The sequence below is a fragment of the Siphateles boraxobius genome, unplaced genomic scaffold (genome assembly GCF_051911475.1).
Source record: "Siphateles boraxobius isolate OS27281-9 unplaced genomic scaffold, OSU_SipBor_1 65, whole genome shotgun sequence".
NCBI lineage: Eukaryota > Metazoa > Chordata > Actinopteri > Cypriniformes > Leuciscidae > Siphateles > Siphateles boraxobius.
The window spans coordinates 18,478,533-18,506,511 of record NW_027509192.1 but is presented as its reverse complement, the minus strand read 5'-3'; the positions used below and the strand labels follow the sequence as shown (position 1 = coordinate 18,506,511).

Here is a 27,979-nt window from a genome sequence, read left to right as displayed (position 1 = left end):
ATATACATGAAGGTTTATGTGCAGTTTATTTGTTCTGAATAACCTTTAGTTGGTAGATCACAGTTCATCCCAGTTTGCAAAAATCTCCCTAAAACTGCTCTGCTATTGGCTGTTTATGGCAATAACTTGTTTTATTGAGCTGAAGGGAGCAATAAAAACTTCATATGCTTCATAAACTTCCTGTTGTGAAAAACACCGTTAGATCTTTCGGAGCTAAACAGCACTTCTCTGAGTTTGTGTTTAATTTGAAATCATGACAGTTACACAAGTTCGTGATCTAAAGTGGAGATTACCTAAGGTAAAACTTTTAAGAATTTTTTATGTAAATGTCTCACAATTTGTCTTCATTAAAGGGATAGTTCACCCCAAAATTAAAATCATATCCTAATTTTCTCACCTTCAAGTTGTTCTAAACCGGTAAGAATTTCTTTCTTCTTGAGGGTGAGTAAATGATGACAGGATTGACATTTTTGGGTGAATTACTCTATGGCTTTAAGTGTTACTTACAAATACGACATGGCATTAAGAAAAGTTTTAGGTGTATGTAGCAGGTAAGTGCATACGTATAATAAAGCCATGTATGTGGACGTGTTTTCAGACATATGATCACAGGAGAAAGGTGCTGTCAGAGATCTCTACGGTTTTGTCTCAGCATCAGTATCTTGAGCCAGTTCTGGAGAGATTTGGTGAGCAATTTGATTCAGTTTATTTATATAGCATTTTCACAGAATATCTGTACTGTTCTGGAAACTTTACACGTTTACATAATGTTTAACTTCACTATACATCACTTAATATGCAATAGTACTACTTTTTTGAAGCAAAATGTTTTTACAGGCTGACGTTATAAAAGGCTCTGAAATATCTACAAATAGTTATTTGACTTAACTTGAATTTACCGTAATTAATAATGGGCATCACAGAAACTTGGAAATATTGCATCTATATCACAGTTTAGTACTGTTTGGTTATATTACAATCATTTTAATGGCCAGTTATTTTACAGTTATTTACCATATAAAACAGAAACAAGTTTACAGTGTGAACCTAAGAGTGAACTTAAGATATGTTTAAGTATGTTTGTTTCCAACTACATGAATTTCCTTAACTTTTTTAAGCTTTTCATTTTCTTGTAATTTCCTCACAGTCTTTAATGATGGCACAGCAAAGATCTTGATTAGTTTGACTGGAACTATTAAGGTGTTTTTTAATGGTAAGTTAGACCACGAAGATAAGTTGACTTCCTTCCCTGTTGGTTTACAGTCAAGAAACATGTTATGCAGCAAGCAAAACACTTCTACACTTTGTGCTTTAGGGAAACTGTACAATATTCCAGTGAGTTTGTGGCTAAAGGAAAGTTATCCACGCACTGCCCCCATCTGCTATCTGAAACCCACCCGTGAGATGGTTATTGTGACCAGCAAACACGTCAACAGCAATGGAAAGATCCTGATGCCTTACCTGGACGAGTGGAGATATGTAAGACTACAGCTTGAAGATGCTACAATGATTTTCGCCTGCCACTATATAAATGATTTACCATTTTTTGTTTGTTTGGGGGTTTATTTACAGCCGCAGTGTGACTTGCATGGCTTGATTCAGGTTATGATGACCATCTTTAGCGCGATCCCTCCTCTGCGAATGTGTCTTGACCCAGAAGATTGTGAGTATAGTTTCCCTGTTTATTCCCTTCACCCCATTCACTTTTCACATGTGAATAGAGCAGTTTAACTCCTGAATCTCTTCATCTCTTCTAATTGCTTCAGGGAAACAGATAAGCAGGCAGTTTAGACCTTGTTTAGGTTATCTGAAATATGATAAAGTGTTCAATGATTGATGTGATATTATGGTTTATTAAACTGAAGTTATCACTGAGCTATGACACTTACTGTGCGTTCACACCGCCGCCGGCGAGAGCGTCAAAGTGGCCCAAAGTCATTCATTTTCAATTCGAGCCGGTGGCGAACTCCGGCGAGAGCAGCGCGGTGCGTCTTGGGCGGCGAGAGCGGCCGATAGCGGCGAGGAGAAGTTGAAATCTGGTCAACTTTATGGTAATGAGCTATGACGCGGTTCAGCGGCAACCGGCGGCAACGAATCGGAATGTAGAAGTGCTCCATTTGTGAGGATTCCAGAGAACGCAGTCTGTAAACTTTGGTTCCGACCACATTAGTTCCCAAGCATAATCCCAAGCAAATAGAGGAGAGGTTGATCATTTGAATTTAATAAGAAGGCGCGCAACACTATTTATAGGCAATATTTTCGTGCTAATACACTTTATTTCTGCGGGAATGTAAATTAGAATATAACTTAACCATGAACACAAAAGTCACACCACAAACATGGCTTTTAATTGGTTTATTTTGTTAGCAAACTTGTCACTGTAATTGTTAAGTGCTTTCCATCGATCAATTTTCTGCAAAAATAACGATCGACGTGCTTGTTTGCTTTGTGGCCCCTTTAAATTAAGTTTAAAAAAAGACCAAGCATTCGATCTACATCAGAGCATCAGAGCGTCCACGAATCTTTCCACGGTGTCGCTGGCAGGGCGGCGAGAGCGAATTTTGCCGCTCTCGCCGGCGGCGGTGTGAATGCACAGTTAGACAACAGCAGAAAAACATGGCAATTTGATGACCAAGTGATATATACTTTATTATTTTGCACTCTTATAGAAGAATACATTTGCGTATTTTTGTGGATATTTCGGTAAAATGACAATTCTTGTTTATTTACAGCAAGTTCTGCTCACAAAGTACAGTCATTTGAGGAATTCTCACATGTGACGCTGGATATTGAGGATGATCTTCCTTTCTCCGAACATAATGAAACCATCTGTTAGCTTGCTAAATATCTTTGAAATATGATTTGTATATTTTAATATGTTAATGATTTGTATATTTTAATTTTAAGCAGTATGAAAAAATGTCTTGTAAATTGTATGTAAATACACAAGTCACATGTTTATCATGCAATATTTTCCTAGTGATTAATGCTCTTTCAAATGTTTTCATTGATGCATATGATTTCATTTGACCTGTATTATATCAAAACACCTACTCATATAGCCTATGTAAATGTGCATATAATACACTCACTATATATTATAATTAGACACCACTATATATTCACTCACATTCAAATGAATATCAAGATTCAAAAATTACATTCATCGAATTAATTTAAAAGTAGTTTAAATTAATCAAGTGTTGTCAAGTGTTTGGTTTTGCTTGTGGATGTTTAACATACGACAGTAGAATGTACATTTATGTTTATCTGTTCATTTATTACAAGTGCAATGCATATTAACATGACAAGTCAAAATATGCCAGAGTTAGCCAAAAGGCTAGTTTTCATCTACAGTCCTTGGCCAGATGTACAATAAGCAAAAAATTGCAAAATACAATGCAATTTAAAAAATTTAACCAACCTAAACTAGGAAAATGAAAAATGAAAGTCTATTAAATAGAGCATACGCATTATATTATTTTCAATTAATTAAATAAATTATGAATTATGACTTACGAATTATAAATGCTTGTCATTTATCATAAACAGAAACTACTTGTCTGACTTTTATTTTGAAAGACCCAACACACTCCCACCGGAAGTGAAACTATCTTACTGTTGACGTTCGCATCGTTCGTATTGTTTATCTTTCTCGAGATGAACGTTAGTCAACTTTACTTATATTTATTGAAGTCTCTTTAAATAGCCATAATTCAGACTATATTAATGAGTTTTTAAGACATTTAGAGTGTGTTAGTGTCGTACAGCAGGCGTTAATACGAGTGTTTAGGGTTTGTTGAGTGTTTTGGCCTGAGCTGAAACACATTCATATTTGACACATTTATTCTTTTTTCTTTTTTTTTGCTCAGGACTTTAGTGTTTTTATTTTATTTATATTTGTATAGTAAATCATGGCTGTTGTCAACGAAGGAGCTCTTAAAAAGATGCTGAAGGTTTGTACTGCGCCTTATGTCTAATCTCTAATTTTGAATAGTTACTTACATTTAATAGGGAAGAGTATGAAGGGCATTTGATATTTAACGTTATTGTGTTAAAATGTGAAATAATATTCATATCGTCTGTATAAGGCAGGTTATTTGTCTATATTTATATTAAATGTACTGAAATCGTTGTAATACTGCATTTGAGTGTTTCTGCATTAGGTTTAGTAAAGAAAAATGTTTACACTTAACAGTTCATTGTTGAATGATATATCTTGATTAAATTAGTTTAATACAATTCATTGTGATAAGACTTTATAATGGATACAGTTTTGAAATAAGAAAAGATAAAGAAAATGAAACTTAGCATCTTAACACATTTTCTCATTCTCGTTAATGTACATGTGTACCATACAATTTAAGAAGACATTGGTATTATGTTGGTAATAATAATGTACTATTAACGTATAATGTTTAGTTATATTTTGCATTAGCTTTTATTTTCAGTTTTCATTTTAAGTTTTAAAGTAATAGTGATTTTATGTGATTTTGAATTTTGTATATGGCTTTTGTCATTGGTTTAGCTTTATTTCTATTTCAGTTTTAGTTTGAGTAATTTTAGAACGTAAACATATTTATTTTATTTAGATGCCAAGACACAATTTTAAATGTTTGTTTAAGTTCAGTTTATCTACTGCATTAGGCAGGTTATTTATCTGTATTTATATAAGATGTACTAAATTTATGTATTGGATTTGGGTGGTTTCATGTTGTTTTACCTTTTTAAAGTCAAAATAGTTATATTCATATTTTATAATAACTTTATTTAATTAGCAAACATTATAACATAGAATTCTTAACATATGATTAAATACACATTTAAATAGTTTGAAATGTATTATTGATTCAATATACTTTCATACAATTCATTTTGATAAGGCTTTATAATAGAGAAAATAATTTGTTAATAAGATTATTGGGTTATTTATATTAGTGCATTGTTTTTCTATATTCAGCAATACAAGTACAGAGATCTCACTGTCCGAGAGATAACAAACGTCATCTCTCAGTACAAAGACCTCAAACCCGTTATGGATGCGTACGGTAAGATTCTCTCATCCTGCACTTTGTAGATCTCTGGAAATGTACTTTTTTTAGTTTTTCATGAGTAACCGATGTTTCTCTCACAGTGTTTAATGACGGATCATCCAGGGACTTGATGAGCCTCACAGGAACTGTTCCAGTTAGTTATAGAGGTGGGTTAGAGAATTGTTTATAGTGTAAAGATGAAGGCAACATTACAACACTTATAACTAAACTAGTTTTCCCATCACAGGAAATGTGTACAATATTCCCGTGTGCTTGTGGCTGTTGGATACGTATCCCTACAATCCTCCTATATGTTTTGTGAAGCCCACCAGTGCGATGATGATCAAGACCGGCAAACATATAGATGCCAACGGCAAGATCTACCTGCCTTACCTGCACGAGTGGAAGCATGTACGACTCCATCATCACACAAAACTATTTCATTAAAATAGCAATGTTTTCCCCCAATGTCTTCGTTTCACAAAGAAATAAAAATGACATGGAAATTAACAACCTACTAGACTATGTCAAATCTCCCACTCAACTTTTACATTATTATCTCCTGGCCCTTTAGCCTCAGTCAGATCTATACGGGCTTATCCAGGTCATGATTGTGGTGTTTGGCGAGGAGCCGCCTGTTTTCTCCAGACCCACGACACAGCCTCCTTACCAGGCCTTCCAAGCTGCCGGACCCCCCAACCGTAAGCATATCATATCGTGTGTTCATCAGTGAATCTCAGAAAACTAGGGATGCTCCAATCGATCGGCATCGGCTGAAAATCATATTCTGTGACTCGATCGGGAGTATCTAAAACAGGCCGATACAAACTGTCAAAAGGCCCGTCTTTGCAAATATTTTCGTAAACACAGTCATTTATGTCTTAAAGATTTAGTTTATTTCAGAATTAAAATTTCCTGATAATTTACTCACCCCTATGTCATCCAAGATGTTCATGTTCAGTCGAAAAGAAATTATGGTTTTTAAGATTGTATGGGGCGGCAGTGGCTCATACCGAAAGGTTGGTGGTTCGATCCCCGGTTCCACCTGACCAAGTGTCGAGATGTCCATGAGCAAGACACCTAACCCCAGCTGCTCCCGACGAGCTGGATGGCGCCTTGCATGGCTGACACCGCCGTCAATGTATGAATGAGTGAGTGAATGGGTGAATGTGAGGTAATATGTAATGGCGCTTTGGTGGCCATTGGGTCTGTTAAATCGCTATATAAATGCAGTCCATTTACCATTTACCAAGGTTTTTGAGGAAAACATTCAGGATTTTTCTAGATACAGTGGACTTCAATGGGAACCAACGGGTTGAAGGTTCAAATTACAGTTTCAGTGCAGCTTCAAAGTCTCGACACGATCCCAGCTGAGGAATAAGAGTCTTATCTAATCAAACCATCGGCCATTTAAAAAACAAATTTATATCATTTTTAACCACAAATGCTCATCTTGCACTAGTTGTGATGCGCCACACATTACGTAATCACATTGAAAGGTCAAGTGTGAGGTAGGCAGAAGTACAGATCTTGTGTTTACAAAGTGAACGTGCAAAGACTAAGTCAAATGTCATTTACTAAATAAATAAAGAAAAGGTAAAACAACGATGTCGGACGATTTTGAAGTTGGAGGAGAAAATGAGATTTTTTGCCCTACCTTAACTTTTTGAACTGGAACACGCCTGACCTTTCAACATGATTTCTCGGCTGGGGTCGTGTAAAGCTGTTTGAAGCTGCACTGAAACGGAAATTTGGACCTTTAAACCGTTGGACCCCTATTGAAGTCCACTATATGCAGAAAAATCCTGGAATGTTTTCCATAAAAACCTTAATTTCTTTTCAACTGAAGAAAGAAAGACATGAATATCTTGGATGATGTGGGGGTGAGTAAATGATCAGGAAATGTTAATTCTGAAGTGAACACCTCCTTTAAGTAAACGTAAACAGTCCATTCGGATTTAAAGTGAAAGACGGCTAATAAAGCTGCTGTCGTCCTTGTCATTCATGTTAATCAAACAGTCTCTCATTGCTCTTAACTAAATCACTTTTGTGAACATTTGATTGTACAAATACATTTAAAATACATTGATTTTGTATTTCTATTTCTAGTGCTTGAAGTTTAGCGCTCAAGTGTTGATGAAAAGCGACTATTCAGTAGAGCCGCATGTTTTGGATGCAAAGAGGTTAAAAGTTTGAATTTATAAAGACAGTCCTGCCTACTTAAAGGAATAGTTCACTTAAAAATAAAAATTCTGTCACCATCTACTCACCCTCAAGTTGTTTCAAACCTGTATGAGTTTCAGTCTTCTGCTGAACATCGAAGAAGATATGTTGAAGAATGTCGGTAACCAGACAGTTGATAGACCCCTTTGACTTTGGAAGTCAATGTGGTCCAGCAGCTGTCTGGTTACCGACATTCTTCAACATATCTTCATTTGTGTTCAGCAGAAGAGAGAAACTCATACAGGTTTGAAACAACTTGTGGGTGAATAAATGATGACAGAATTTTTAGGTGAACTATTCCTTTAAATAGGAATACTCAGCACTTGTTGAATAATATTCCTGATAATTTTGGTTTCAGATAGCAAATTTAGTTTATATATAGGAGTTCCAGTTTTTCAGAATTTTTTTTTTGTCCTCAATCACATATTGGACTATGTTTAGTTACATCTTATTGGTTGTAATTATGCTCAGTTTGACATAAAGTCTTAACGGCTCTTTAATAAGCCGGAATATCCTAATATAGATAGTTTTTTGCGTAAGCCCTTTTTAAAAGGCTTATGGAAGTAAAATTAATGAAGTAACATTAATATTTGTTGTGCTTATTTTTTTGATTCTCAATTAAAACATCCATATATAGCATTAGTGTAAATAATGTCTTTCTTATTACTTATCTGGAAAAAAAATTCAAATGAGAGCTTAATTATTACTTATATAAAGTCCCGTCCTTCGGATGAGACGTTAAACCAAGGCCCTGACTCTCTGTGGTCACAAAAAATTCCCAGGATGTCTTTCGAAATAGTAGGGGTGTAACCCCGGCATCCTAGTCTAATTTGCCCAGAGGCCTCTGTCCATCATGGCCTCCTAATCATCCCCATTTATATACTATTTGGCTTCATCACTCTGTCTCCTCTCCACCAGTAAGCTGGTGTGTGGTGGGCCTTCTGGCACAATATGGCTGCCGTCGCATCATCCGGGTGGATGCTGCACATTGGTGGTGGTTGAGGAGATTCCCCTTCTATGTAAAGCGCTTTGAGTGCCGAGAAAAGCGCTATATAAATGTAATGAATTATTATTATTATTATTATTATTATTATTATTATTATTATTATTGAATGAATCGGATGACAAAAAAAATGGTAATCGGTATCGTCTGCAAAAATCCTCATGTGAGCATCTCCACAGAAAACGAAACACTTTCCAAGTGATATGTACAGTTTTAAATATATATAAAAATAATTTATATAGACTTTTTTGTGCGCAAAATATAATTTCTAATTTTTGCAGATTTTGCCAATAGGATACAGATATTTCTTCACCTGGAGATTATATTCCTTAAAGGATGTGTGGATGTTAAAACATAGATATTTTAATCTGTTATAAGGAAAACGTACTGTACATTTTTATGATTGCAATATCATATATTTTGGGCACTGAGAATGTAGACTTTCAAGTAACTTTTTTCTGCTCAGATTGTTCATATATGAAATAAGCTTCACATGATCACTTAACCATTCCCATTTTACAAAGTAATGCCTGTTTTAAACAGCAGATGTCTCCCTGCTCCATACTGAAAGTGTTTGTTTTATGTCCTTCTTCTCCTTCCAGAGTCCTATATGCCAGGAATGCCAGCAGTGTCTCCCTACGGGCCCAACCCAAACCCATGGTAATGATTCAATCTGATTCAGTCTGACCAAAGATCACATGCAACGGCCTGAAAAATATTAAATAAACCTGTTAAAGTCATTAATACTTTTTCCAACCCTCATGATATAAAACACATGGTTTAAAAGGCAGTGTTGTAATTAAAGAGTGTGATTAATTGGTTATGAAATGGTTTGTCTTCTTCAGTGGGTACCCAGGTTACCCTTACCCAGGAGGCAATGCTTACCCTGCCACGGGTGGTCCTGCACATTACCCTTCCCAGACTCCTGCCACCACTGTGGGTGAGTTCCCATGTTTGCCTTTGGCTCATTTCTGGAGATAAAGTACGTCAGTTCATTTATCATGTTAACCCACAAATCACAATATCCTCGGAATAAGCAATATGGATTTTATTTTTTAAACTTCAGTTGTAGGCCTCAGATGTTATCCTTTCAATATGAATTGCCAAATATATTGCCAACAATCCATTTACTGGATTGATGTGAATTTGCATCTGAGTTCATCTTAACTGGCAACGTTCAATTTCAGTCTGAGTTCATTTGAAGTGGCGTTAAAGGGTTAGTTCACTCAAAAATGTAAATTGGCTGTTACTCACCCTCAGGCCATCCAAGACGTATGTGTCTTTATTTCTTCAGTAGAAATGTAAAGAAGATTTTTAGCTGAAACTGTGGTCCTTGGTGATTCATATAATGCAAGTCAATGGCTACCGTCACTTTGCGAGTCGAAAAAACAATTGACGACCATACATTGAGGTCTTATCACAGATCGGTCTGTGCAAGAAACTGAACATTATTTACAACATTATTACTTGTAAACCACAGCCTCGGAATGAATATTGTATAAGTATACTCGGTATACTTAAATATTGTCAAGTATAAGTATAAAAAAAGAGTAGATCTGAATTAACTGTACATAATTTTAATAATTATAATTTTAAATTGAGTTAATCTGCATTGGCAACACTAAATCTGAATCAGAGAAACTTAACTAGATTCTGAATTAATTTGAACTGGCAACATTCATTTTGAATATGAGTTAATCTAAATTTGCTGCATTCAGTATGAAGATGAGTTCATCTGAATTAGCAACATTTGATCTCAATCTGAGATCAACTGAATTGACAAAGCTGAATCTGAGCTAAACTGAAGTGGTAGCATTCAATTTGAATCTGAATTCATTTGAATTGTCCACATTTAATTTGAATCCGTGTTAATGTGAATTGATAGCCTTTACTCTGCTTTTAAATGAGCAGCATTCAATCCAAATCTAAATTACTTAATCTAAAGTAGTTGCATACAATATGAATATGAGTTTATCTAAATCACTGAAAATTAATGCAAGTTTATCTAAATTGACAACACTGAATCTGAATCAGAGCTAAACTGAATGGTATTCAGTTTGAATCTGAATTAATTTGAATTTTTAGCATTTACTCTGAATTTGGATTAGTACCACTCAATACTGGGACTTAATGTGAATTGTCTTTTTAAATATATATATATGAATAAGATTTAATCTGGATTAGCAATAATCAGTTTGAATGTGAGAATTGACAACATATAGTCTGAACTGGCTTTATTTAATCTGCATCTGAGCTGAATTGGCAACACTATAAATTGGCCTGTACTATATACATCATTCTTTAACTAGACTTTTACTCAGTTGTCAAGAGTATATTGCAGTATTAGGAGTTCATTTAAAATAAGATATTGGACAAGACACAGCTTCCCTGAATTATATGAGACAACGTGTTAATGTCAGTTTCATAAAAGTACAACACACTTCACCCTTTATATTGGCTCTACTCCTCTATCTCTGCCTCGTCGTGACCCTGACCTCGGTCTTCTGCCCGGCTCCGTGACTGGTTTACAGTGACCGCGTTGGAGCGCTCTGAAAGGTTGGGCCTGTAACTAGATTCTGAGCTGGTAAAGGTCAAAGGACTTAGTTCATCCAGTTTGACATAGAGGCTAGTGGGTATATTTAGAGTGGCAGGAGTGGGAAGAGGATATCATACCCCAGGGAATTTTCATCATTAGGTCTGAACCATGACATTAACTACAGTGCTATGCAGAATGTGTGAGTCTATAATCACACTGAGGGTCTCTGTATGGCTGAGATAGTATAAACACAGATTAGCTGCTCTCTGAAAGCAGGCATTCTTAAAGGCACAACTTATGTAATAATGGAGAAAAAGGGTTGTTTTCACAGTGGAATGAATCTATGTGTGGATCATAATAAAAACATTTTTGGGGTGACATTTTTGTTAGGCACTAACGTGCCTTACAATTGTGAAAGAATGGGTCGCTCTCAGGAGCTCAGTGAATTGAAGCGTGGTACCGTTATAGGTTGCCACCTCTACAATAAGTCCATTTGTGAAATTTCCTCACTACTAAATATTCCACAGTTAACTGCTTTATTATAACAAAGTGGTTGCAATTGGGAACAACAGCAATTAGGCCACGTAAAATCACAGAGCGGGGTCAGCACATGCTGAGGTTCACAGTGCTCAGAAGCCAACTTTCAATAGCTCAATAGCTATAGACCTCCAAACTTCATGTGGCCTTCAGATTAGCTCATGAACAATGTGTAGAGCTTCATAGAAATGGGTTTCCATGGCTGAGCTGCTGCATCCAAGCTTTACATCAACAAGTGCAATGCAAAGCGTCGGATGCTGTGGTGTAAAGCACGCCGTCACTGGACTCTAGAGCAGTGGAGACATGTTCTTTGGAGTCACGAATCACGCTTCTCTGTCTGGCAATCCGATGGACGAGTCTGGGTTTGCCGGTTGCCAGGAGAACGGGACTTGCCTAAATGCATTGTGCCAAGTGTAAAGTTTGCTGGAGGGGGGATTATGGTGTGGGGTTGTTTTTCAGGGGTTGGGCTTGACCTCTAAGTTCCAGTGAAAGGAACTCTTAATGCTTCAGCATACCAAGACATTTTGGACTTTTTGGACTTTGGACAATTTTGGAATTTCATGCTCCTAACTTTGTGGGAATAGTTTGGGGATGTTCCTGTTCCAGCATGACTGCGCACTAGTGCACAAAGCAAGGTCCATAAAGACATGAATGACAAGTTTGGTGTGGAGGAACTTGACTGGCCTGCACAGAGTCCCGACGTCAACCCGATAGAACCCCTTTGGGATAAATAAGAGCGGAGACTGCGAGCCAAGCCTTCTCGTCCAACATCAGTGCCTGACCTCACAAATGCACTTCTAGAAGAATGGTCAAAAATTCCCATTAACACACTCCCTCAACCTTGTGAAAAGCCGTCCCAGAAGAGTTGAAGCTGTTACAGCTGCAAAAGGGTGGGCCAACTCTATATTAAACCCTATGGATTAAGAATGGGATGTCATTAAAGTTCATGTGTATGTAAAGTCAGACGTCCCAAAACTTTTGGCAATATAGTGTATATATATATATATATATATTAAGATTAAATATGAATGTAATTTCATCTAAACATGTTTAGACCACCCAGAGCACATGATTTTTGCTTAAGTCTGGTTTAAGTTGTTCCTTATTTTTTTGTAAATTTAGAATTCAATTTAGAATAAAAGTTACTGATAAATCATGATTTGTTTGTGAAAACGTTTCGTACGCAGATTTCACTCACGGTTAGTGAATGAGACTCAGTCGATCTCATTAAAATTACATTTCTGATGCTTTCATCCAAAGCAGCTTACATTGACTTCAGTGAATTCATTTTATTACTTCATGCATTTCTTAGGAATCAAACTCATAACCTTGGCTATCTCTAAAAAATTGTGGCATTAAATTTGTGCCTCTGTCTTCTCCCTCCAGGTCCTAGTCGTGATGGTACCATCGGTGAGGACACCATCCGAGCGTCACTAATCTCAGCTGTGAGCGATAAACTGCGCTGGAGAATGAAGGAGGAAATGGACAGAGCGCAAGCCGAGCTGGACGCCCTGAAGAGGACTGAGGAAGACCTGAAGAAAGGACACCAGAAGCTGGAAGACATGGTGTCCCGCCTGGACCAGGAAGTGGTAAGAATGTTTGCAATTATTCCATTAAGTTTGTTCTTCCCAAATTTTGCATTGAGATCCCACAGTTTTTGTGGAAGCATGACGTTAGATGTGTGTTTGTGCACCTTCAGGCTGAGGTGGACCGAAACATTGAGCTCCTCAAGAAGAAGGACGAGGAACTGAGTGAAGCTCTGGAGAAGATGGAGAACCAATCAGAAAACAATGACATTGACGACGTGATCATACCGACAGCCCCGCTCTACAAGCAGATCCTGAACCTGTATGCAGAGGAGAACGCTATAGAGGACACCATCTTTTACCTGGGAGAAGCCCTGCGGAGAGGAGTCATCGACCTGGAGGTCTTTCTCAAGGTCTTTCTATTTCTTTCTTTTTTTCAGAAAACAAAAGTTTTGGATCAGACTTGGCATTTATTCTCCTGTATTTGATTTTCTTGGTAATGTAATGTTTGACATCATCCCGTTTTTGTCCTCAGCATGTGCGTCTGCTGTCCCGAAAACAGTTCCAGCTGCGAGCGCTCATGCAGAAAGCACGAAAGACCGCTGGACTGAGTGACCTTTACTGACCCTGCCGTCACCAATACATTCTCCTCCTGACACTCCAGCGGTGATCATATGACCCGGACTCTGATCTGGGTCAGTGGGAACTCACCAGTTTAGGATATTTAACTTCTGTGAGAATTTTAGCCACTGTACCTCCTTGATTTCGATATTTGAAAAACTAGTCCTGAGAATTAGAAGTAAATGAGACGTCATAGACATTATGTTCCTTCTTTCATTTGAGCTTCTCATGTTAAACTGGCAGGTGTTTGGGTCTTTGGCTTTAGATACTTAGATTAAGCGTACAGAGTGATACAATTAAAACGAGACATCCACAGGTAACATGTGAGAAAACTGCTCTCAAATATGGATAGCTACTCCTATTTTCATTCAGGCACTTTTACAGAATATTGTCATGCTCCATACCTACATGAATCACAGTGAAATTCACCCCAAAAATGAAAAGAAAAATGTAAATTTTGCACAAAAAGATGAAACCTATTTTTAAGACTATTTAGATTTTTTCATTGTGGCATTATCATGACAGTTAAGTACATGAGGAAAAAGGTCATAAGGTACATAGGGTCTTATTGTTATTACTGTAATACATTAATACAATCTTATTCGGTCCAAGCATTTTGGATTACTTTTTATAATTAAAATCAACATTACATTTAATTTTTATTTTATAATTTTTTTCTCTTGACTACGAGAATTTTTGTAAAATTTCTTTAATATCACAATGCAAAAAAATAATAATAACTGTCTAAAAATCGACTTCATTTACTTTTGCAAAATATAATTTATTGTTCCTTTTTTACTTTGGGGTAAAATATGACATTTCTTGAGATTCACCTTATGGAGAACAGTTATGACTTCTGGTTCAATATTTCAATTTCATTACATTTATTTTGCTGAATTTATTATTTATCGTCGCAAGTGGGAACTATTTGGTGTTCCAGATTTATTGTTATGATGTTATAACTGTAAATCATTTAGTTGTATACAAAGTATGGTTTGCTACTAATAATGTTTGTTTTGAAAACTGAAAAGATATAAACTGTTGTACTGTACTTTCAATTTTCTCACTGTTTATTCTTCTAAATGGGTTTAAAATATTAACAATTCTTTAGATGTATTTTTCTTACCTGTTGGATTTCAGTTGCAATTGTTTTAATGCACTTTTGGGATGTGAATGACATTTTTAAGACTTGCGTTGCTGTTTCTTAGACTTTACCCCCTAATATTTGTTCTTATTTGTTCAAGGCTATAGATTGTCAAGCAGATCAAATAAAAGAACATCTTGATAGATTTGTGAATGGTCAGCCATTGCCTCATGTTTTCATATCAGTGTGTGTAATAAATGGTTGGCAGGTCCCACCGTGCTAACTTGTATTTTGACCTTGAGGTATTAAACTCCAGACCAGCCTTATAATGATGCTATTTAATGCACCTTTGGAAATGCTCTAATACACTTTTGACAGATTATTTAAACAACATGGTTCACAAAACCATTTTTTTTTCCGGTACAGCTATTATGTCTATTTAGCCTAGAGAACAAACACAGAAAAACAGCTTTTGTAGTTAGTCACATTGTTTATTCGGTAACGGGTCTCAATTGTACAGTCACACGCTTCAAGTAACAGCTATATCCATCGCTGTGCATTTACCACTCGGCTGGAGTGTGTCCTTGTTCTTATGGACCAACTTTAACAGAAATAAAAATACATTGACAACAGCATTTTGTTTCCAGCTGATACAGTAGTTTTTTAACAACTCAATATGGTTTTGTTAAAGCATAATTTACAATGAATTCTGCTTAGACAACAAATGTAGATCATTGTAAAAGGTTTTATTCCCATATATATATATATATATATATATATATATATATATATATATTCAGTTCAAAGTCACACAAAGCAATTGACTTGCATTGAGTGTTTATATGCACGGTCTTGCGACGTGTACATTAACTATGTTAACGACGTGTTAAGCTCGTAAAGCCAATTTGTCTTAACATGTAAACAATGTTATTCATAATCTGTTTGTTAGTCAATAGACCTCAATCATGAAACATGCACAGATCAAATTACTTTAAATTAATTCATTAAATGAAAAGAAATTAAAGCAATTTTAATACAAATTGAACAATTGCATTCAGTTCAACCACCAATTTCTAAATCATTTGTTAAATAATTATCAACCGTCACATTCCACTTGACAATTTAACATCATTCTTTAAACCATTCTTCAGTTAACTGTTGCTTTTAATGTATAAATTCTGTCTGTAAAATAATTATGTAAACTTGCATTAATTTCAATGTGACAATTCCAAATCGCTCAAAACCATTCTGACATTAGCAGTCACATTTAATGAAACTATTGAAATTTGTAAAGTGAATTCAGAAATTTAAAATGGCATGTAAAATCAATGCAAAAAGTTACGCAAGAAAGATTTTACAAACGATTTACAGATTGATTTTCATAAATGAGGACTATTGTGCGCATGTCTTTTTACAATTTGATGTCAAGCCTGCCGAAAAACGTAAAACTTTGCGTTGACAGGTTTGTATAATGAGCTGATTTTTGAAAGTTCGTTTTGTTGTACGTGTAAACAATGATATTTTGTAAAAACTGAAACAGCTTTGAATTTACGTGTTGGTCTTGGTGAAATTATCAATAGCGTGATGCAAGTACGGAATGCTAGCTGACCTCAGATCAGAATAAAATAGACTCAAATTGCACATCATCCTGCTCGCAAGTGCTTCTTTCTTTAATAACAATAGTATGCACATAGACACAAACTTTTACAAAGGGTGATCATCTTTGAAAGACAACAGGAATAAACGATTTCTCCTCTGCAGCTAAAACCTCTAAAATAAGGAGTGTTACAATCTAAAGGTCTGAGACTGGCGTGTAAATTTCTAATGGTTACAGGCAGTAAGGTTTATGAAGTCAGGAGACTGATAGGCAGAATTCATTGAGGTTTTTACTTTGTGACACTGGCTACATTTTGGACAAGGCGGTGGTTCACAGGGTCAGCTCCTTCTGAACGCCCCACAGGGTCTCAGCGCTCTTCACCAGCTGCTTCTCCTCGTCTGGTTTGAGGGTCATGTGGACAACATCTGTCAGGCCACTGTTACCCAGGATGCAAGGTATGCTGAGGAAGACCTCGTCATTCACCCCATGCATTCCCTGTAAATGCACAACAAATGTCAAACACTGGTGCCCTGTAGGCATTTTATAGCTTTGTTCCAAATCCAAGTAAGCTTAGCATCTAGCCAACATTTTTAAACAGTCTGTTTCAAAGATAACTATTCTGCCTCTTTAGATGCCTCATTATGGCCAAATATAAAGCAGCATGGCATGCACCTTTCGAGGATAATTAAATCACACAATGCACTGAGACAAACTCTGAGAAGCATTTAGTCCAAAATGATGGACAGTCGAGGGAAATGTCTATTATGATAAATATGAACTCCGAGGACCCTATTTTAAGGATCTAAGCTCATGGTCTAAAGCGCACAGCGCAAGTGCACTTAGGGAGTGTCCGAATCCACTTGTGTTAGTTTAATGGTCGGCGCGCCCTGCGGATGGTCTAAAAGGGTTGTCCCTATTCTCTTAATGAGTAATGGGTGTGTTTTCCCTTTAAAAGCCAGTTGTGCTATTGTGCTATTCGCTATTTACATGGCGGAATTTGCAAGTGGAAAAACTGAACGCTTTTCCAGCGAGGAAACGGATCTGCTCGTGTGCGAGGTTAAAGCGCGCTAGCAGACCATCGACGGGACAAGCCAGATTCCACCATATCTTTATATACACAATATTAATCTTTTATATTGTAATCCTTTTATTTTTAATATTTGGATAGTTTGTGTGCTGCTGCTGTGTGTGTAATAAGCAGAGTGTAGTGCATTGTGGACCCGCCTATAGGCGCATATTACTAATGCACCCTTTAAATAACAACAAAATATTGCGCCATTGACTTTAGACCCGGTTTCGGTTGGGCAGTGGCACAGTCTATTTTGGTTGGCTCAAAATAGCAACGCATCAACAATGCGCCCAAACACACCACGTTTTCAGACTGGCAGCCCATGGGCGCACAAATGGGCGAAAATGCATTTGTTATTTAAACAACGTGGCGCAGGACGTGAAAATGATAACTGCGTCTGGCTGAAACTAACAAAACACACTTGCGTTGTGCCTGGCGGTGCATTGCGCAGGGTGTATGATAGGGCCCAGAAAGTGCAATAGAACTTTTCAGTAATGAAACTCAAGTGGTTTGAAAACTCAACCAGCAATGCCTTCCAACAGAGTTTGCCGTTAGCATGTTGCTAAGATAATGACGTAGGAACAATACATTTTGAGAAGGCCTATATTCAGTAATAAAGCATGGGAAGATAAAACAGTTCTATGTACTTACAAATCCACCAAAAGGTTGCAAATCCAAGTTGTGCATTCATAGTTTGTTAGTTTAGCAACATGTTAACTAAAGATCTATTGGATCCAACTGTGAACGCTAGTAAAGACTTTTGTGCACTTCACACCTATTTGTGGCATTCGAAGGAGTTGCTGTGCATGAAGCGTTGTTCAGATCATTTGGTACATTAAATAGATCAAACCAATTAATACTGCACCCATTTTTTTGTGCGTTTGCACTTTGTTAGCTTGGTAAAACGCTAACATAAACCAGCTGCGAACGTTAATCGAATGCGCTTTGAGCGATGAGCACTATGTGATGGTGATAGTTGCTGTCTGTATGGAAGCTTGTTTCCGCCACAGGATAAAAAATTAAAAAGGTAATTGTGACTTCTTATCTCACAATTCTGACTTTATAACACAAAATTGCAAGTTTATATCTTACAATTCAGAGAAAAGTCAGATTTGTGAGAAAAAAAAGTCAGTATTGTGGGTTATAAAGTCAGAATTGCAAATTCCAAGAAAAAAAAAGGAAGAATTGTAAGTTTATATATTGCAATTCTGAGAAAAGTCAAAATTGGGAGATAAAGTCAATTATCTTTAAATTATTTTATTCCATGGGGAAACAAGCTTCCATGTGTCCATGAAGAGTTGTTCAGATCTAACGTAAGATCTACTGGAACCAACTGTAAATGTTAGTTCTTCTGTGTGCTTCAAGTTTACATCAAATTGCTGTTATTGCTGTCCATAATCACTCACTTGATGCTGCCTTAGAAGGTAGTTGCCTATTTTTTCATAAGACGGCGGTTTTGGGACAGAGTTTATTATTATATATGTACGTACTTATCTTCTGTCTCTACTAGAAAAAAATATGGTTCACAATATTTTGTTAATGAAGACAACAGGTCAACTAGAACTAAACATGAGAATCTCACCTTGACCAAAGTAGAAACTGGATGACACTTGTGCAAGTTCTTCAAGATGCTTTCACACAGGTCAGCTACAGACATACCAATCGCCCAGGAAGTATAACCCTTCAGTTTAATAACCTCATATGCACTGCCAAAGCAAACCAGATTTATGTGTTAAACACAGATAAACAACCATGAGTCCAGACTAAATACATTTACGCAAGCAGTTGATTTATAGGCTTTCTAATGGCGACACATAGTATACATTTATTACAGATCATATACAAATAGAGATGACTCAACACTTGGCCTCTCTCCCTAAAACCTTTCTCTATGTCATTCTGAGACGAAAATTAGTGTAAAGTACTAAACCACTATATGGATGTTTAATTGGTTGCAAATTACCTGTCAACCACCATCTTGTGGACGCTCTTCCAGTCCTCCTTGTCTTTATCGGTACCCATGTCAGGGTTCAGACTCTGAAGGGACACACCAGCCACGTTGACTCCGCTCCACACGGGAACTGAAAGAGAAGAGGGATGTTTAGTTGTATTCAGTGTGCTCTTGAAACACATTGGGGCTCCTAATCATCTCTGCTGTCCTCACCGCTGGAGTCTCCATGTTCTCCGACAACCCAACCGTGGCAGCTGGAGGGGTGAATGCCCAACTTCTCTCCCATCAGGTAACGGAAACGAGCAGAGTCCAGGTTTGTGCCGCTGCCGATCACACGGTTCCTGGGCAAACCGCTCAACTTCCAGGCCACGTAAGTCAAGATGTCAACTGCAGACGAGAGGACATTTGTTTACGTTTCTGAAGCTACACGCCGTCAACTAAAACCATTCATTGCAAAAGGACATTCAATGCCGGTGCTGGTCTCAGTGGACAGTCGTTGTGTCACACCTGGGTTTGAGACCACCAGAAGGATGCAGTTGGGGCTGTACTTCATGATGTTGGGGATGATGAACTTGAAGATGTTGACGTTCCTCTGGACGAGGTTGAGGCGGCTCTCGCCCTCCTGCTGACGGGCTCCAGCAGTCACAACCACCAGTTTGGAGTTTGCCGTCACACTGTAGTCTGGAAAAGACATGAAATGATACATTTTTGAAGGATCTCCCACTCTGAGAGAAACAGCCTGTTCAGAGTCAGACCAAGCTTAAGTAGATGGTAGAAAGAACTGGCACCAATGGTCTTTTGCCACTAAATAGAGGTTATGCGCATGACGTCAGCCGGAGTGCCTGAGTGGCAAAAAGACTGAGCGGCAGCATTGGTTTTCAGCGTGAGTGCCGTGAAAAACACACAAAACACATCTAAAACAAGAAAAAGCTTAACGATTGACTGTACAACTAAATTTGACAAGAAATCTGAGGTACATTTTGGATCTATATACAAATGGATCGCTGCAATTCACAGAAACAACTGGAATCCAGGCAGCGAAAGATGGATTTGCAGTTATAATTTAGTGTTTATGCTGAATATTAATTTATGCTGAATTTAGGTGTAAAATCATACACTATATATTGTATTTACAACTCAATTAAAATTTTCCATCGTATATTCTGCATAATTGGACGTTTTTAAATAAATAATCACAAAAAACTATACAAGTTTTAAGGCTGGACAATATGTATATAACATTGATATAAGTGATCACCCGGATTTAGACCTACATTATATAAAGCGTTCACAGGCAAATTTGCTGTATGTATTTCCCCAACGTTAAAATCAGGCACATATAAATGTCAGGAAACACGATTCCTGGCTACATGTCAATATCCATAAAATACTGGATCTTTGGTAAGTGTTAAGGAACACTATATCGAGTCCAACCTTTAGTTTAAACTGAACTCAGTCCGGCTGAGGGGGAAAATTTGTCCATCCGTAAATGAAAGTTAACACTTTTTTGGACATCACTGAACAATAAGAATTAAGCAGCATTGCATGCCAGGACAGGACTGTTTTTTGCTTGCTCTCCTTTCTGGAATCCAGAGTGCTTTTGTGTTTGCCCTTTCATCTGCATTATTTTCCTTGTTCATTATGTTCTTGGTGCAAATAGGCATTCATAGTATATTGGCTTCAAAATTGATTTCTCATGTTAATAAACTTCTTTCTGTTAAGGCTGTGACACACTAAGCCGACAATCGGCCAATGCAAAGTGAGCAAAAGTTCTTGAGAATCCGTCAGTCTTGTTTTAGCTGTGTGTTTCACACTGTTGGCACTAGTAGGACTGCGGGTGGAGTCTTTTCGGATGATTGAGCATGTCGACTCATGGAGGAGTCTGTCTGTGAAAGGGATCACTCCAGGTGTGTTTCCCAAAAGCAACTATGGTCCCAAGTTCCATCATTACCAACAGCCCAACTGAGCATAGTTAGCCAACTATACTTTTGGAAAACACACCCACGATAAACAATTTAGCCTAGCGAACTATGAAAAGAAAAATGGAAGTGACAAAAGCAAGTGAACTACGAAGTCAAGAGGGCACACAAAGAAGACTTTTGTTTTTATCTTCGGTTAATTTCCCTTGTTGAATGACAAATACAGACTACTGCCACCTGCTGGTGTGGAGAGCTCATGTTCTCTGACAGGCACAGACTGTAGGAGTTATTTGACCTTTGGATATGATATTACAAATCTTGCAATGCTGACTTTTTTTTTCTCACAATTGCTAGATATAAACTGCCAATTGCGAGGAAAAAAAAGAGAGTCAGAATTGTGAAAAAAAGGCAAGTTTATCACAATTCTGACTTTATTTCTCGCAATTGCGAGTTTATGGAAAAGTTACACTGCAAATCCTTAGTGCTCAATTCTCATTTATTGCTTAGACCTGATTTTTTTGTATAGCTGGAACGATAAAAAGACGCCATACAGCACACTGTCATAGAGAAGTAAACACTGAGAACATTAAAGTAAGCAATTACAAGTTTATTTATAGTCTGATCTGCTGTGGAAGCCAGCAAATTATGCACAGGCCATATAAAAAAACAAAGACGAGGATGCGAAAAAAGAGCTTTAATGATACGCGTTTTGCTTTTATATATAGCTGTAACTGTTATACTTATGAGTTCTGACACATCACTGTCCTTCACTGACTACCTTTCGCCAATGTCTTGATAACTTCGGGAATGTAAAATCCTTGAAGTGATTCTCATGAGTGCAGAAATGTGATGTATGTTGATCTAGAGTGACATAAAAGTTGCATGAATTCCGATATGATTGTTCAGACTGAGGTCGCATTGCAAAACATTTGACCTGTATCGGATTCAGGACCACAAATGGAAGTGGCACAAATCACAATTAAAAAGATCATATTCCGTTCACACTGTCATTAAAAAAAGAGATCTGCGTTGGACTCACGCCGTAGCTACGGCGTACCCTGACGTACACCTCTCCAAAAATGTAAAAACGCGTAAATTCTACGCGAACGCAAACGCTGTGATTGGTCTACTAGAACTGCTCCCTCGGGTTTCACATGTAGTAGCATGTGTAATTGCGCGTCAATGTGGACAACGATGCAGAAATATAAATGAAAACCAAACCGTAGCCTACAGCGTAGAGGCAGTCCGACGCAGAAGTATAAATCAGCCTTAACTCACTCAATTCTTTATTTTCTGAGAATTGCAAGATGTGAACTGACAATTGTGAGAAAAAAAAAATCAGAATTGTGACATAAAAAGTCACAATTAGCTTTTTTATTTTCTATTCATTGGCGGAAACAAGCCTCCATACTATAGTCTGTGTGGTGTGTTCAAACACAACCTTTTGGCCCAGACGCAGACGATGCGAGACGACACCAGTTTACTTACAACGTTGCTAATAGTTTGGTGTGTCTGGGCATTTAGACGGACAACGCTTCTTCTACGTTAAAGCAGACTGGGAAGTTGTTAATTGATAAAAAATAATCTTTCCTTTTTGATTAAGATGCAGCCCCCTGAATGATGCTTTTAATTTAATTAAATATTTTACTTCAATTTTTAAATAGATCGTATAATAATTTTGAATCTAGGTCACCTCATTAGTTCGTTATCACCAAATCGGCACCAATCAAACCGTCTGCTCCTTATCATCGATCATAAACCCTGTTATTCTTCCCCCCTCACATTTTCTTTTAATGGTAGATTATGAAATCTGACCTTTATCCGCCACTATCTTGTGTGTCTTGAGAAAGAGGCTTCCATGCTGCAGGTCCATAACCTCTCCTTTCAGCTTATCTTCCATCACGTCCACCAGGGCGAGTTCATCAGTCAGATCCTGCACAAACACACACGAGATATAATACACTCCTACACACCTTACATGGATGCTTAGACATTGATAAATGTTGAGTTAGGGATTCATTTTATTACTTAAATTCATGAGTTTGAACCTGTTTGATTTATGTTCCTCTATATTTTCTAATATTTAAAGATTGTTGCACCTGTAGGTTCAGCAACTGCATTTTACACCGATGGAAAAATGAAGAGAGCTGAAGAGTGCAGACTCTTAATGTTTGCCAAGTCTCCAGATATGATGATCATGTTCATTCTTGGAGGAGGTTCAAGGCCTTCCTTCTCATTCAGAAATCGCTCTACGTTCAAAGGTCAGGAAAGCTTTAAAGCCAGTGTTATTTACTTGAGCCACAGCAGCTTTACCCCCATTGAGAATTCAGGAGAAAAAAAACACGAGCACATTCCTGATGGTTCAAGGAAGATATGGGAATCAATGTGACATTTTCATTTCAGACAGTTTTTTTGTTGTTGTTGTAGGAAATAGAAAAAGTGGGCACAACATACTGTAGCATTTGATTTACATTGGACCTGCACAAACTATCTAAATTCGTTATAATTATTGGCACATAATTATTGTTTACCTCATAAAACAAACTTTTATTCAAGATTTCAATATAAGTGATATGAGATTAATATCCAAACGTGTGTGACGATGTGATTAATATACAGTAGTCATATTAGTGAAATAGTCTTTTCCCACTCTCACCACTGTTCTTTACTGGAAGAGTTAAGACATGACAGGAAATTATTACAAATTACAAATACATGATTACAAAAATTACAAATTCATTGTCAAATAAACAATTTAAAAAGGTCCAATTTAACTACATTCATTTAAAAATAAAATAATTTCTTCATTTATTTAAAAATAAATTTATAAATCCAATTTCACTACATTTTCAAATAAATGTGTAAATTAGATGATTTAAAAAGGTCCAATTTTACTAAATCAATTTTTCATTTATATCATTTAAAAAAGGTCCAATTTTACCAAATTTATTAAAAATTACAAATTTGTTAAAATTTAAATTAATAATTTCTTAATTTATTGTAAAATAAATTTATCATTTAGATTATTTAAAAAGGTCCACTTTTAATCAGTTTATTTTAAAATAAATGTGTCATTTACAGATAATTTAAAAAAGGTCCAATTTAATAATTTCTTAATTTATTTTAAAATACATTTGTCATTTAGATTTAAAAAGGTCTTTACTCAGTTTATTTTAAAAAATAATTTATAAATAATTAATTTCTATTTTAAAATTAATTATTTTCAATTTTATTTTAAACTTTTTAAATGGCAAAGCATGAATGTTGTCAGTGATATAATATCTCTAGTGATGAGTGTGTATCCGGGGCGTGACCTCACTGACCTTGAGGAGGATGCTGATGGCGGCGGCCATTCCCACCATTCCCACTCCGACCACCGTCACCTTGTTGGTGGGCCCTGCAGGCTGTTCCTTACTCACGTGAGCAATGAGTTTCTCCTTTGTGGAGGCCATCTTCAGCTACAGGGGACAGAATCTCATCGGTCACTCGGGCTTTTAAATGCATCATTCATTTGCTTTTAGAATCAATGCTCTTTGAGAAACTATAGATGATGCGAATCTGAATTGCTTTGAGTAAGAAGCCATTTTAAAACAGCTGCATTGACTGATCATTTACATGATGACACAGAGTCAAAGGCAGTGCTTCTCAAACCTGTCGGAGTGGCACCCCCCCAAACCCCCCAACCCCACCCCCACGCCATGTCCAGCCGCTGCAGTGTTGTGTGCACAGAGGCACGTAGAGGAATTAATGCAAAGAGGAGGAATAAATCACCTGAAGAGCCCCTTTCTCATGATTTAAACCGGTCATTCAACATAAGCAGCAGTCCAAACACATGCACTTCAAAGAAGATTTCTAATGTTTGTTAGTCATTTATCCTCAGATCGTCACAAACCAGCAGGTCCATCACTACAAAACCAAAACATCTGAAGAAATTATGTCTGTCACTGAGTGGTCTTGTAGAACATGCACTGATGAATGGAGTAAAAAACCCAGACATTAATACCAACTGCATTTATTATAAATAAATAGATGCTAATTTACTCCATTCATCAGTGCATGTTCGACAAGACTATATATATATATATATATATATATATATATATATATATATATATATATATATATATATATATATATATATATATATATATATATACACATGTAGGATATAAAAACGTCTGGATTTTATACATTTTCTTCTTTTTTCTTAAAAGACATTTGAGCCTATTTTCGAACAATGAAAATATATGTATTAATATAATATATTTATAATATATTTTTATTAATTAATTTCATTACCGTAATACAAAAAGAAATGTAGCTAATTACCGTAATGTGTCCGGATGTTTTACTGCTCATTATTCCCAATGACGATTTTCAGTAGTCTCATTACTTTAATTTTCCCGTTAGAGGCCGGTGTTAAATTGACGCAACAAGGGCGAATCATATCGAGAACATAAATATGGCAATCCTACACGAGCTGAATGAAATACTGACTCATCTCGGGCACAAATTGTGCAAATCGGGACTTTTATGTAAAGCATCCGGAATAAATGTACCCTAAAAACACAAGTACCAGAATCCTTTGCATATAAGGAAGCAAAAAGTGCATGAACATGAAGTGCATCTGATCTGTCCATGAAGCACGTAGACTCCAGTGACGCACCAAGCAGAATGACAGACTAACATCTAACAAAACTGACTCATTTTCTCCAGTATACATTAAAATGCTCGAAAATGATCACTGCATGAAAGTGAATTTGATTAAACATCAATACCTGATCATAAGCTTATTATTTTGAAACAAGCAGTAACAAGTCGTCTTTGAGCTCACAATAAGTGAAAAATGCTGTTTATTTGTAAACTGTTGTATTCATGATGTGCAACAACGATTATGTAACATCATCGCAGCTTGACAGCAAGAGCAAACGGTGCTTTCATCAGGACATGAGAGATCAGCAGATTTCAATCATTTATAAGCATGGAACAGAAGGATGTGACTCATTTTACATCCTAATGATAGAAGAAGAATGCCATATATAGATTCAAGAGAATTTTAACTATATAGGCTACATTATATAAAAATAAAAATAACAACCAACACCTTGTATGCATAAGACTATAACTTTCTTTTATTGAATGTTTTATATTAGTAACTAGTGTATGTGTGTCTTACCTGTAGATGCTGTTATTTGACAGTGAAATGCAGTGTAGACTGGGCTTTTATTCCGCACTGGTGCTGCTGTGAGTGTGAGTGAGGAAGAGGCTGCGCGCGCAGCTTATAAAAGTAGCTCCATTTGCATATGAATGAGATGGGCGTGGCTTTGCGTCCCGTGGCTGAAGTCACGTCCATGTGAGGAAACGTCATGAAGCGGATGTGGCTTAGCAGTGCAAGCGCCGAGTTGCTTAACCTACATGTCTGCGTATGTCACAAAAATCTACCTACAAAATATATTGAAGAATGGAAAATAACCATGAAGTGCACTTGTTATTTCATTACTTGTTTTGTAAATATGATAATACAAACATTTAACTAAATATGAATAGCAAACAAAAAATTACTTTTCTAGTTTACCTTAGTATGTTTTTGATTGTAGCTTATAGCTTCAAGTTTTTCCACATTGTATTATACTGTATATTGCTGGCTAAAAGCCCTAAATCTCCTTTTTAGGTGTAAATAAAATTGCACTTGAATACATAATCATAGAAATTATCATAGAATTATCATAGAATGATAGAAATTATCATAGAATTATCAAATTATCATAGAATGCTAAATAATAATAAAATATAATAATTAAATTGTAATTGTATTTTTTTAATCGAATTTTACTCTTTATTGCGTTCAGTTTTATCGTAAGTCAAGTCACCTTTATTTACTTTATACAATACAGATTGTTTCAAAGCAGTTTTACAGTGATTAAAGGAAAATAATGATTCAATGATGCAAACAGAATTCAATTCTGCTATAAAGCAGCTCGATAAGGGAAAATAGTAAACCGTCATTATTCAGTTGAATTCAGTTCAGCATTGATTCTGTTCGGTTCAATAACTCTGTAAAAATCATCAATTATTAAATTAGTTTATTTCATCTATAAAGCAGTTCTGCAGAAAATGTTCAGTTCTCATCCAATAGTGTCAGTGCAGTCAATAATATTGTTGAATATTAAAATGAGTAAAGTACTATTAATGTTCTAGTAACTAAATAAAGGTAAAAAAAATAAACTAACAAAAAACTCTGATTAACAAATTAATAAGTATAGCTCAGTGGAGTAGTAGTTAACTATTCGCTAATCAGTAACTACTATTTTTCATACCTCACTGAAGACTACTAAGAACTAAAATATACAGATTCATAATTAATATTATATTGTATAATGTAATATATTGTATAAAGTAACGGTAACCCATTAGTATTGACTCAAGTGTTACTACATCCTTCTAAAGGAACTACTCATTTGGATCAGTATTCTAAAGTGAAGATCATGGGAACACACTAGTAATGACTAAAGTGTTACCAAATCCATCGTAAGGAATTGCAATTCAAAACCTTACAAAAATCTCAAAAGCTTACAATGACTTCAGTCAATATTAGTTATCATGTTTTCACTTTAGAATACTGATCCATTTTTTATTTTATTTTTAATTATGCAATCCAATACTTACAAGTGACTGATGCAACTTAAAACATCAAGGCTGCATACATAAACATAAACATCAACGCGTAAACATGAACATACATAAACGTGTGTGTGTGTGCGCGTGTGTGCATGTATTACTGGGTGTGTGAGTGGAAATAACTTAACAGAGGAACATCTTACAGATACAACAGACGTAATAAAAATGTACTAAATAATAACAGAAGAGAGAAAAAAATTGG

At 36.3% G+C, this 27,979-nt stretch overlaps 3 protein-coding genes across 3 annotated transcripts; 2 read left to right on the top strand and 1 right to left on the bottom strand.

The window, feature by feature from the left end:
* Positions 1-172: 172 nt before the first annotated feature.
* LOC143720466 (tumor susceptibility gene 101 protein) lies at positions 173-2,843 on the top strand. The gene is made up of 6 exons (XM_077209936.1): positions 173-298; positions 599-686; positions 1,148-1,213; positions 1,316-1,479; positions 1,573-1,663; positions 2,733-2,843. Exons 1-6 carry the CDS (start codon positions 254-256, stop codon positions 2,834-2,836), a joined length of 558 nt encoding a protein of 185 aa, XP_077066051.1. The 5' UTR covers positions 173-253; the 3' UTR covers positions 2,837-2,843.
* Positions 2,844-3,568: 725 nt separating this feature from the next.
* On the top strand, positions 3,569-15,172 carry tsg101a (tumor susceptibility 101a). Its single transcript, XM_077211386.1, has 10 exons — positions 3,569-3,956; positions 4,961-5,048; positions 5,135-5,200; positions 5,281-5,444; positions 5,608-5,734; positions 8,862-8,919; positions 9,105-9,199; positions 12,719-12,921; positions 13,032-13,271; positions 13,394-15,172. The coding sequence occupies exons 1-10, from the start codon at positions 3,915-3,917 to the stop codon at positions 13,481-13,483; spliced, it is 1,173 nt and encodes a 390-aa protein (XP_077067501.1). The 5' UTR covers positions 3,569-3,914; the 3' UTR covers positions 13,484-15,172.
* ldha (lactate dehydrogenase A4) lies at positions 15,034-26,385 on the bottom strand. Its single transcript, XM_077211397.1, has 8 exons — positions 26,276-26,385; positions 24,423-24,557; positions 22,915-23,032; positions 19,688-19,861; positions 19,394-19,567; positions 19,193-19,310; positions 18,812-18,935; positions 15,034-16,655 (listed from the first exon to the last, which is right to left on the bottom strand). The coding sequence occupies exons 2-8, from the start codon at positions 24,549-24,551 to the stop codon at positions 16,491-16,493; spliced, it is 1,002 nt and encodes a 333-aa protein (XP_077067512.1). The 5' UTR covers positions 24,552-24,557; positions 26,276-26,385; the 3' UTR covers positions 15,034-16,490.
* Between the last annotated feature and the right edge of the window lie 1,594 nt (positions 26,386-27,979).